The sequence below is a fragment of the Megalopta genalis genome, chromosome 1 (assembly GCF_051020955.1).
Source record: "Megalopta genalis isolate 19385.01 chromosome 1, iyMegGena1_principal, whole genome shotgun sequence".
In the NCBI taxonomy this organism is placed as follows: Eukaryota; Metazoa; Arthropoda; class Insecta; order Hymenoptera; family Halictidae; genus Megalopta; species Megalopta genalis.
The window spans coordinates 30,828,727-30,841,505 of NC_135013.1; the positions used below are offsets into that span (position 1 = coordinate 30,828,727).

General features: G+C 48.7%; 1 protein-coding gene across 4 annotated transcripts in view; it reads left to right on the forward strand.

Annotated features, from left to right (window-relative positions):
• The window catches only part of Eip74EF (Ecdysone-induced protein E74), a 332,864-nt gene that overhangs the window by 228,429 nt on the left and 91,656 nt on the right, over positions 1-12,779 (forward strand). Inside the window, exon 1 of one of the 4 annotated variants that reach the window (XM_033465706.2) lies at positions 1,255-2,966. The exons of the other annotated variants lie outside the window; for them this stretch is intronic. Within the exon in view, the coding sequence (XP_033321597.1) occupies positions 2,645-2,966 (322 nt within the window). The 5' untranslated portion in view covers positions 1,255-2,644. Of the gene's footprint in view, positions 1-1,254; positions 2,967-12,779 lie in introns of those variants that run through there. 4 annotated transcript variants of the gene reach the window in all.

The following is a 12,779-nucleotide window of genomic DNA, read 5'->3' on the forward strand; positions in this document are numbered from 1 at the left end:
GCCTGAGGAACCCACCACTTTCGGATTGCGAGACGCTCTTGGGACACCCTGTATATACAGACAGAATATACAGTATCAGACTCTGTACAGTACATATCAGACTCTGCCGTCCAAAGAAATAGCATCGCGCAGAATTCAGCCGTACCTAAAAGGTTAAGATTCTCCAGCGTAATCCAGTCCCCCTCCCCCCTCCCCCAGCAAAATATGTTCCCGGATCTTCGAAAAATCCATGCCCTCGCACAGGCCGTTAGAGGGATCTCACGGATTCTTTAGGCTCCAATTAATCGTCGCGAGCAGCTCTTCGTCGGTTTCGTCGGATACGCGTTCGAACGGAACACGTGCAACGGAGTCGCGATAAACGCGCGCGGTCCGCTTAATTCGAACAAGAGTACGAACTAATCGGTGCGCCGGTACACAATAAAATCGAGCGCGGTTCCTGCGGTGTCTGCCACTGTCAACCCTCATCGGTCCCTCATTCCCCCCACCCTCCCTCCCACCGGGCTCGATAATGCCGGTGGCGCTCGTATTTGCTTGTAAAGGAAAAATCCGATTAAAACCAGCTTAATCGGCGTCTGAGCTAATCGAGCAAATTGGCGTGGAGGATATGGTAGTTTCGCTAGGCGGCCGGCCGGGGATTGGCTTCGTAAAAACAATGCGAAAAAAAAACACTGTGCGCGGCGATCCAGGCGGATTCGTCTTCCCGGTTAACAGGTAAATCGAATCGCGTTCGAGTCGGTCGCGCTCCGTTTCTAGCGGCCACGATCGAAGGTTAATGTCATGAGAGCCGGCTACGTCACGAGAGCCAGCAGTGTGCTCTGGTGTGCGTGCCTGTGTGTGTCCTATCCCAATAGACGGGGAAAATATAATAGCTGCGAAGACGGTTCGAAGATGAAGCGGGAGAAGGAGAGAGAGAGAGAAAGAAAGAGAGAGAGAGAGGAGACTGAGAGAGGACGGTCCGGAGCAAACGGCTCGAGACAGAGACGAGGAGAAGAGAGAAAGAGAAGCGAAGAGAGTGAGAAAGAGAGAGCGGGAGAGCACGGAGAAAAAGGAGGGGAGGATGCAAGGGGTGGAAAAAAGAGTCGACGGAGGGAAAAGAGCAGAAAGCGCGAGGGACTTCGGTGGACGAGAGGGGAGAACGGGGGGGAGCAGAGGGTAGAGGGTAAAGGGGAGGGTGGTGTGGTATCACGGGCTCGAACATTGCGGTAGGCTACGCATGCCGAGCGACAGACGGCTCGCGACTGTGTGTGGGTGCCGTTCTCGCGTCTCTCTGTACGCGAAGCCGGCGGCTCCGTAGCGCGGACTCGGGGCGTCGAGAGAAGGGGACAGGGGATCGCGGAGGCCGAAAAGAACCGAAGTCGGCCGACGAGGAGTGCCGAACGCGGTCGGCTGTGGCGGCTCGGGAAGCATAGTGTGGCGGTGCAGGAGCGCGAGCGAGACACCGACAGTCCGCCGCCACGGAGTTGGAGTGTGAGTCTGGAGTAGTGAGTGAACGAGTCTGGACTAGCGGGCTAGCCCGGTTCCGAGTCAGTCAGTGTGCCACCGGCGACCGTAGCCACGGCGCGGAGAACGTGGATACGCTTCGACAGTTGCTCTGCTGCGTGCTCGGACTCTCTCGTGTTTTTCTCTCCTTCTTTTTTTCGGTCTTGTCTTTCTCTCTCTCTGTCTCTGTCTCTTTCGCTCTTTCTTTTTCTCTTTCTCTCTTACTATTTCCTTCACTTTTCTCGATCCACGCGAAAAATTGACGTGCAAAGTGCGATTATATCGGTACGCGCGGGAGATTCCCGGTCCCGTCCCGAGTGAACTGCGAACTGAGAGATTGCTGTTCGAGGAACGTAGAGGAGGAGGAGGAGGAGGAGGTTCGTCGCCAAGTTTCGCGGTGAGCCAGCCGTTGCTCGGGGGAATGATCGAACGATCGCGGCGCAAGCGATCCAACGGAGCGGCGTGAACGTCGCTAGTATCGGAGAGAGATCGTGTTTGCCGCGAGATTCGCCGCGCCGGTTGAGTATCCGGCTGTGCGTCACGCGCGCCACACCGCTCCGCACCGTTCCGCGCCGCGCCGGAAGAGTTGCGCGCACCTCCCACGAAGATAGATCTCTTCCCTTTCGACCGACCAGTATCTCGATCGTCTCCCGTTATTGTTGTTGTTGCTGCTGCTGCTGCTGCCTCTCCTCTGTTCGCGGAACTTCCGGATCTGCTTCGGGATCTCACAGTGGATCGAGTGCGGCACGTTGTGGATATATACGTTATACCGAGAGAACCACGGTGACTCGAGAGTCCTATCGGTAATAATATCGTACAGTGAATGATGATTCGACGAGAGTGACGGTGTGTCTTCTTGGGAATCGGAGAGAGCGAAAGCAAAAGAAACGTAAAACGAGAAATAAAAAAAAACAGCGTTCTCATAGTTCCGAGATTCCGCCGAGATTCCGTATGTCCCGGTGATCGAGGATTTCGCGGTTGTGATATGTTCGATCGCGCGCCAGTGTCCAGCGAGAATCGTTAGAGCGGTTTTTATGAAAAAGATGGTAGCGACGAGCGTGCCGCGGTGGTAGCCGGGGCGTTTGATACGCAGGGCGCGGGGACACAGTCGGCTTCGGGGGAAGGGTGACGCGGATAAAGGTGGCGGTGAGAAACGGCGGCAACGATGCTGGAGGATCAGCCGTTGGACTTGAGCGTGAGGGTGGGCGATTACGCGGAGTTCTCGAGGGACGAGAACGAGCACGAGCAGGAACAAGAGCGCAAGGAGCCGATCGACGATTACGGGAACGCGGCCGCGGCCCTGAGGCTCCGGGGATGCTTCGTCGCCGCGTCCTCCGGCGAGTACGCGAACGAGAGGGAGGACCGTACCTGTTCCGAGGACTCGGACGACTCGTGCTCCGACAACAACCAGAAGGACGGCACGACGAGGTCGAGGTCCAGGCCGCCAGGCACCAAACCCTACAAGAAGAACCTTATGAGACGATACCGTGAGTCCATCCGAACTTCCGACCTACGCGAAACATTCCTCTGTTAGGACCTTACAGGTCTCCTATAAGGCGGTGCTCCCATGGCCGAGCAACTGCGAGCGACAGACTCCGATTCGGAGGTCCAGATCGAACGGACCTCTTCTTCGATGGATAGCGGATTTCGAAGGGACGCGTTCCGAGCAATTCGCGGATAGATATAGGCAGTTAGGAGATCCGATAGATTCGCGTACGGATTGCAGTAATGTCTAACTAACGCTTAGATTTGGCAGAAAAATTGACAATTTGAGGATAATATTATAGATACGATTGTTCCGGCTTTGCGCTATGTTTTTATAATCGTTGATAATCGGTAACTATAAAAAGTTGCCGATCGCAAGGCTCGAATTCGCAGGGCTCCTATTCCCAAATTGTCCATATTTTTGGACAATCTGAGCGTCAATTAGCAAGACGTTACTGTATTCTTATTTCTATGTCCGTTGGAACGGATCTCCGGAGAGCTTTGTTCGCAGCTAGGCATCGCGGAGATAGACCGATAGAAAGAAATAAAAATTCGGATAGAGATCTTGTAAAAGCTTCGCTGGATAGCGGATTTCGAAGGGACGCGTTCGGAGCAATTTGAGCATAGATCTAGCCAGTCAGGAGAACCGATAGATTCCCGTGCGGATTATACAGTAATGTCTCCCTAACTTAGATTGGGCAGAAAAATGGACAATTTGAAAACAATATTATAGATACGATTGTTCCGGCTTTGCGCTATGTTTTTATAATCGTTGACAATCGGTAACTATAAAAACGAGTCGCAAGACTCCGCTTCCCAAATTGTACATTTTTGTGGAAAATCTGAGCGTCAATTAGGAAGATAGATAGAAAAAAATAGAAATTCGGGTAGAGATTTTTCCTAAAGCTAATTAACCGTCGTTAGTTAAAACGTCTTATCTGCTAATTCGCCATTTTCCAGAGTATTTTAACGCTTAGCCAAACGAATGAGGAGATCTCCCCGTTTTAAATCGATCGATCACCGATTCGGGAAATCTTCCACGTCTAATTAACACTAAACCAACCGACCCGTAATGACGATCAGCGTGCATTTTCACTCATAACAGTGAAAAGATAGAATTCACTTGGACTTAGCAAAGTTTTAATTATGAGACTTGTTTCAATAATATAATTTATTCAATCATTCTCCACGAAGAAGTCTCCAAAGAGTTTGTGGTATCGTAAAATAAAAAAATCGGTCATTTTGACCGTGGTAGATTTAGTGTTAAAAATCACTGCTTAATTTTGTTCAGATTTGCAAGAGGCACGAATGTCGAAGCAATCGATGCAATCCGTTATAAGTTTGCTTCGTAATTTTCGTTCAATCGAATGAAATACCGCAATTTTATGGAAATTTTCGAGGTTTCTCGCACGTTAAAGTATTAAAGTGCAAGTGTTAAAGTATTTGCAACATCTCGCGCCTTTTATCCTTCAACCAAGATATTCTTATATCCTTCTTAGAGTTGCGAATGCAATTCCGTTTAGTCGTTTCCGTTTACTTAAAATTGATTTTCATTCATTTCGTCTTTCGGATAATCGTGTTGATTAGGACAATTTAACTAGAACGGCGAGGTCCTTTCGAACAGATTTCCGAAGGAGTTTATTCGGGGGAGGAGTCGTTGGAAGCTGGGAATCGTGGATAAACCGCGGATAAACTCCGTGGCGATGATACACATTCGGATAGGGATATTTCCGGGCGAACTATCATCCATTAGGATAGATCCCGAAGGGTTTTCGCTCGTAGTTAGAATCGTCGTTAGGGGAAAGCTAGAAATCGTGGATGGACACAGGTGTGCGGAATCGACGAGTTCGCTGCTCGTGTCCGGTTAGTGGCTTAACGAGCGGACTGTTAACCGGATACGTCGATCGCGACTCGTCTACGTTCTCGTCACGACCGGCGAACGGAGCCGAGTCCCGCGCTATCTCTGCACGTATACAAAATGTTTATCAACGCCGACGGTAACAATAATTCGCAGAGGACGGTTTTCTGCGGTAATCGGTACGTAACCGTTCGGGGGCCGCGCGGCGGCCTTTATCGTCGTTATTGGTACGCGGATTTCGCGCGGGATCCCGCGAACGATTTACGATCGGTGTTATGCTGTTTTCTGTTTGTCGAAGTCCCGTAGAAAATCATCTCGGGATTTGTTGTTTATCGGTCCCGGGTTTACGACTGCTCGCGCGACGAATAATCGCTCCGCGGAGGAGCGGGCGAGATATCGTTCGCGCGAGAAAGGACGAAACGCGAGGGGCGGCCGACTTTTTGTCTTCGACCCCGGCGAAATTTTCGGAGGCCGTTTCCTGTATAATCCGCGGCGCCGATATTCCCGCCGGAGAAACATGCAAAATCTCGGGCCCGATTCTCCTCACCCGGAACGTCCCGCGAGAGAGTTATCGGGCACGAGATTGCCACCGAGCGATCGCTCGCTCGTTCGTTCGTTCGTTCGTTCTTTCGGCAAGGTTATTATCATCGTCGGAGAGGAAAAAGAAGACCGCCGAAATAAACGATTACGTATGCAGATAAGTGGCGCACGGGCCCCCCCCTTCTCGCGGCTTCCAAGCGTTCGCGGTGGTTGGTAGCGATCTCTCGGTCGCAAACACGGATTACTTAACCCTTCTGCGGGGTCGACTTTCGAAAAGTCGCGGCGCCGGAGCGGCTCCCTGATGATCGCGTTTAACTCGCGATATACTTTTTCGCGAACGTTCCGTTACCCAAACTCCACTTCCGAGGACGGCGTTTCACGATTACGGTAATGTCTCCCTTACTGACGCTCAGACTGTCCACTAAATTGGACAATTTCGGAAGAGCAGATACGATTATTCGAGCCTTGCGGCTCGTTTTTATGATTATGGACAGTTTAGAAATTATAAAAATAAACGGCAAGACTCGGATAATCGTATCTCCTCTTCCGAAATTGTCCTTTTCTCTGAACAATCTGTGCGTCAATTAGAGAGACATTACTGTAGTCAGCATAGGATGTGGTAATAGGGAGGAGGGGGATAAATATTGGAGAACGAAAGCGTTAGTACAGTAATGTCTCCCTAACTGACGCTCAGATTTCGCCTAAAAATGGACAATTTGGGCAGAGAAGAAACGATTATTCGAGCCTCGCAACTCCCTTTTCATAGTTCTTGACAATTCGTAACTATGAAAACGAACCGCAAAGCACGAATAATCGTATCTCCACTTCCAAAATTGTCCATTTCTGCGTGCAATCCGAGCGTCAATTAGGGAGACCTTGCTGTATAGTAATGTCTCTCTTACTGACGCTCAGATTGTCCACTAAATCGGACAATTTCGGAAGAGGAGATACGATTATTCGAGCCTTGCAGCTCGTTTTTATGATTATGGACAGTTTAGAAATTATAAAAATAAACGGCAAGACTCGGATAATCGTATCTCCTCTTCCGAAATTGTCCATTTCTCTGAACAATCTGTGCGTCAATTAGAGAGACATTACTGTAGTCAGCATAGGATGCGGTAATAGGGAGGAGGGGGATAAATATTGGAGAACGAAAGCATTAGTACAGTAATGTCTCCCTAACTGACGCTCAGATTTCGCCTAAAAATGGACAATTTGGGCAGAGAAGAAACGATTATTCGAGCCTTGCGGCTCGTTTTTATGATTATGGACAGTTTAGAAACTATAAAAATAAACGGCAAGGCTCGAATAATCGTATCTCCTCTTCCGAAATTTTCCATTTTTGTGGACAATCTGGCCGTCAATTAGAGAGACATTAGTTCGGATTTATGCGCGATTTATGCCGTTTATCGAGAGACGCGATTGCGAAACGCGCCGAGCCCGCGAAAACGCTCGGCGAAAATTGCGAAAAATCGTCGGACGAGATTGAGAATCAGGGAGGGGGGAGGAGGGGGACCGTGGCAATCGGTTTCGTGACCCACTGTGGCTCAGGTAAGGAGGCGCGCAGGCACGCGAGTGCTGCACCGTCAGAAAAAGAAGGAGAGGGCGAAAAAAGAGGCGAGGAGGATCGGTACGAGCGAGTGCGTGGCGTACATACTCGTCCAACCGAAATACGTGCCCCTGGCTCTCTTCTTCTCTGCGTTCGGTACAATGAACGGAGAGGGAAACTGGCCGGAGAAACGGCTCTCGGACGCGCCGGAGAGAAAGAGAGACCACGGGGCCGTTCGTGAACGGTATGCCGTGCGTGTACGAGCGCGCGCGCGCTCTCTCGCTCGATCGTCGCGTGTCCGTGTTCCTCCCGTGCGCGTGTGTGCGTGTGCGTGCGTAATTTCGGCCGATAAAAATATTACGCAAGCGGAGAGCCGGCGAAGGTCGTACGACGTCGAGCCGGTAAACGCGCCGAGATATTCGGCTGTTCAAATAATTTTGCAATTTCTCCCGTTATCGGCGGCCCCGCCCCCCTCGGCCCCGTGCACCCTGCGGCCGCCGCCGGTCCGTTGCCCCCGCTCCCGCGTCGAAACACCGGCAGAAGAAGGAAGATAATACCTTGTGACCTGCCCCAACCCCGACGAAATTAGTCTCTCGTATCGCTGCTCTCTCTCTCTCTCTCTCTCTCTCTCGCTCTCTCTCTACTTCTCTCTCTTTCTCCTTGCCCCCGTCTCGCCCCGGCCGTCTCGCGCGACGATCTTTCCTCTCCGCCTTTATTCCCCGTCTTTCTGAAACTTCGCCGAAACCTTTCTCCTCGAGGAAGCGGATCGATTCGATTATCGGATCGACCGAGTTCCAGCCGGGGATGATCCGGCCGTTTTATTTCTCTGCTCGCTTTCCGACCCGTTCCTCGGTTTACGCAGCGGATCGTTCGCCGCTTCGCGCGTCGGTACAGGTCCGGCACAGGTCTCTGTATATGAACCGCGGTCGATTACGATCGGTTAATCGATTAACTAGAGATTCGAGAGATCGTCTACTTTTAGTTATCTCTTTGATCAGCGACGGTTCTTTTATCCGCGTGAATTTAACCCGCGTGGTGAGTCAACCGCGACCCGTGCTACGATTGCTATGATCCGCGATCATGCTGTTTTACAGATTTATGTTCGGGACGATCGAAATAGTGAACCGTATTACACGCGTTCCTAATGATAATAGTAATGATGATAATAATAATAGTAATAATAATAATAGTAGTAATAATAATAGTAGTAATAATAATAGTAATAATAATAATAATAGTAGTAATAATAATAGTAATAATAGTAATAGTAATAATAATAATAGTAATAATAATAATAGTAATAATAATAATAATAGTAATAATAATAGTAATAATAATAATAATAGTAACGATAATAATAGTTTCTGATCAAATTTGCCGGTTACTTATGGTCGCCGATAGTATATCGGTAGCGTGAGCGTTAAGAACGTCCATTTGTTTGCTTTTGTCACTTATTTAATAGGATCATTTGCAACGTGAATTAACACTGCACCTTCCGATAGAATGCAATTAGGACTGTTTATAGGTATCGTCGTGTAAACTTTTCGCCACTGTGGTCACTTTGTATACTACTTTAATGGCGATAGCTAAAGTATATCAATTATTGCGGGGATAATTGGTTTCGGAAACTATCCTACTTATTTCTAAACAATGGCGCATACGAAATACAATGCAAACAGACAGTAAAGCCGAATATATATAACTTCCGTAATTGTGATCGTGTTCGTAACCTTGTTCCCGAATCGTAATCGTAATCGTATTCGTGAGCGTGATCGTAATATGCTTGTCGACCTTTTGCCGCGTTCTGTCGCTTTCTGTCGCGTGCCCTGCGGACGCGACCTTTTATCGGCGCGCTAATCGAACGAATAACGAATCTTCTTCTCGAATTTTCCCGTTTCGTTTGATCAGCGCCCAACGCTCTCGTCGATCGCCCTAACAAGCAGCGTCGCGATCCAAAAATCGCGACGCGCACGCGCGCACACATTCGTCGCATGGGTGCACCGATCAGCTGTTATAATTTCAGAGGTCGCTCCGAAATCGTAAATCGCTCGCCGGATTATCCGGTCGTCAATCCTCGATTCTTGCATTATATTTTATTATGTTGTTATGTTATGTTAAATTATATTTAAGGAGTCTCAAGCTTTACATTGTATTATATTATATTATTATATTTAGCGAGTCTTATAAGCCTCGCATTATATTATATTATTATATCTAGCGAGTCTTATAAGTCTCACATTATATTATATTATTATATTTAGCGAGTCTTATAAGCCTCGCATTATATTATCTTATTATATCTAGCGAGTCTTATAAGTCTCACATTATATTATATTATTATATTTAGCGAGTCTTATAAGCCTCACATTATATTATATTATTATATTTAGCGAGTCTTATAAGAGCCTCACATTATATTATATTATTATATCTAGCGAGTCTTATAAGTCTCACATTATATTATATTATTATATTTAGCGAGTCTTATAAGCCTCACATTATATTATATTATTATATCTAGCGAGTCTTATAAGCCTCACATTATATTATATTATTATATCTAGCGAGTCTTATAAGTCTCACATTATATTATATTATTATATCTAGCGAGTCTTATAAGCCTCACATTATATTATATTATTATATTATATATATTTAGCGAGTCTTGAGCCTTAGGTTCATCCAACCCAATTTGGGATTAGTCAGTCAATCCGAATCGATTTTGAATTCTATCCATATCAAGGTAAATATTAACTCAGTAAAAAAAGGGACAAAGTAAAGAGAATTACAAAGCAGCAGTAAATAATATATTTTTACTCCGATCGTACTCGCGACATCGAGAATAATCGCTCCGCAGCATCCCCATTGTCGCAAGTCAAGGTTCCGTCCGCTTTTTACGAACGGCGACGTTTGCAAACGGTCCTGCCCCAAGGACTCCGGAAGTTGTGCAAACATTTTCAACCCTTTCGAGGACGCGACGATCCCGGCTCGGCGGGTGGGTCGTCGTTGTCCCGTCGATGCAAACGACAGAACCAGGACCGTAGTTCCCGTCGAGGACGAGGTGAAAGTGAACGCGCCGCGCGGTCCTTTCCGCCGGAATTTCTCTCATTTTTCATTTTCGTCACAGTGCGCGCGCGGGACGAATGGGCCCCTCCGGGGCTTTTCCCGAACACGGGCCACGATTTTTCAACTTTCACCTTAAGAAAATCCCCGAACCCCGGGTCCCTTCCGCGATATTCAAAAACAGAAGGACGTTCGACTTGGAAAGTCGCTCGCTCTCCTTGAAGAAGGTAGAGAGGGGGGGGGCGAACAGAGAGAGAGAGAGAGAGAGAGAGAGAGGCGGGAACGTTTTTCCCGGGAAAACTATCAACGCGTTGCACGTGTTTCTGGCCAGGAGTCTGTGCGGGCGACGGAGGGATAAGGGGGGAAAAGGGAAAAGAAAACTAACGAGACGTGTCTCTCGAACGCCTCCGAAAAATTTCTCAGCCGTAAAAAAGCCGAGACTGTTCGGGGCGACGACGTCTCTTTTTTACGAGCGGTTTTCGGCGTTTTTTCCTCCGGCCGGCGAGAAGAAAAAACGGGCTCCTTTTATAGGGGTAGCGGGATCGAACCCTTTCCCCGAATCGAGACACCAGATCTCCTGTCCCCTTCCGGCACCCTCGCGTTTAAACGGCCGCGACAAGGACAGAGACGAAATATCTCGGTCCCGGGGCAATCGTTTGCTTTCCGAGCTACCGTGTTTTGTCGGCTCGTTGGCTTTTGCGGTCTATCCTCTCGCCTTTCTCTCTCTCTCCCTCCCTTTCTCTCTCTTTTTCTCTCCCGCCCTCTGTTTCGCTTTCTTTCTTTCGCCGGCAGCCGGAAAAACTTTCGGAAACCTTTCACGGGCCGGGCTACAGGTAGCCACGAGGGGGGATAGGGGGGGAGACCGCCTCCGATTTATAAATTCAGCGGCTGCGACGCGCGCCGAACTCTGTCGGGGTCACGATTTCCACGGATCGTGGATGCCAGGAACGGGCACGGTGAATGTTAATCGCCGGACGATTATTCTCGTCCTTACGAGGATTATATCGAGCGGCGACGTGACCTGCCTGCGCTTCCCGCTGATCAAAAGCCCGGCCGCTTATTAATATTTTATCCGATAAAAACCGTGTCGCAGGCCGCGCGCGGGATCCTGCCAATAAACGGCGGATGTCGGGCATCGGATAAATTGCCTATTGATTTATTCAGCAAACCGCCCCCCCCCGACGGTCCTCGTTTTTTTGGCAGCGATCGTCGACGGTGGCTGGTCGTCGTCCGTCGTCGCGACGACTGCAAAACGGTCCTTGTTACGTGTGGATCTCGCGACGACGACGACGAGTCGTCGTCGCCGCCGCGAGAAACTGGGCGGCCAGACTCGCGAATTTTTTGCTCGACCACTTTGCAGACGTGTATTTCTTTTTGTTTGCAGACCGTTGGTTGCCGATGCGAGGCATTCTTTCGCGTGTCACCTTTACGTGTGCCGCTTATCGCCGGCCGTTTATTTACAATTAACTTATCTGCTGCGGCCCGCGCAGCCTTACCGAAGTTACATCCACCGTTACCCGCGCGCGCGCGTGCTTGCACGTCGATTAGAACAGAAGTAGTCGCACAGAAGGAGTTGATTAGCTGGCGAACGGCTATCGGCGAAATCGCCCGGTCACCCACGCGGACGGAAGTCGTGACGTTTCGCGGCTAATCGCGGCGAGATAGCGATCCCCGATCGGATCGAGTCTAAACAAATTCGGCAAATTTGAGTAGATCGTTTTTTTTTAGGAAATTTTCCGCGAGAATCCGTCGTTTAGTTTGTTTATGCAAAAATCGCTCGATCGTCGCGGTCTTCGGCGAAAACGCTGGTCCAGGAACGCGAATCTCGTTCGTTGAATCTCGTCCACGCAGGCTGGCGATGTTGCAATCATTACTCTGATCACACAGATGCAATTATAATACGGTTTTGTAGTCGCGTTATTTTACACGCCCGCGTATCGGAACTCTCGCCATTTGCTCGGCAGTTTCGCTCCAGTTTCCGTGGAACGAGCGAGTCGTCACTGTGTCGCAAGATTCAGTGGTCGGTCGATCGATCGGATGCCGGACAGCGGACGTGTACAAAAATGTGAAAAATGTCTGTCAAAATAGTCCGTTAACCGTCCGTTGCCGTAGTCCTCACCAGTCCGAAAATTTCTAGCCTCGTTACGAAAATTTCTAATAAATAACTTATCGAGCACAGATGTTATTCCGTCCTTTAGAAATTCGAATCAAATTCTAATCTCTCGTCGTCGATGTTTTGTTAAACTTAGGCACGCGATAAGCATCGATTTTCTTTACCTCCGAAGAAATGCTCGCGATCGAGACATTTCTAATCGCGGTAACTGCCGGGAAAATGGCATATCAAGGGGTTAATCTGCAATATGGTAAATTGATTTGAATTGAACTAAAATATTGAACTGAATTAATATTAATGAAAGAAGCTTGAATTGTCGTTCCTTCGGCATAAACAATATCTGCGACATCTCCAGCAGCAGACTGCCGCATAATTCGCTTTTTTCGAGCATACTGCAATAAATTCTCCCGAAATTATCCTTCGCTTTATAAACAAATATAGCATTTTGAGAAGAGCAGATACGATCATTCGAGCCTCGTGACTCGTTTCTATAGCTCGCCATCGTCAACGATTCTAAAAACGAGGCGCAGGGCTCGAATAACCGTGTCCCTTCCCTTTTTTCTGTTTACAAACCGAGGGAAAATTAGGGAGGATTTACGAACGCGTCGAAGGATCGAGCATGATACGGCAGAATAGGGTATCTTAGCTCGAGACCGGCATAATGGGCGAGCAGGGCGAGGGTGACGGAGAGA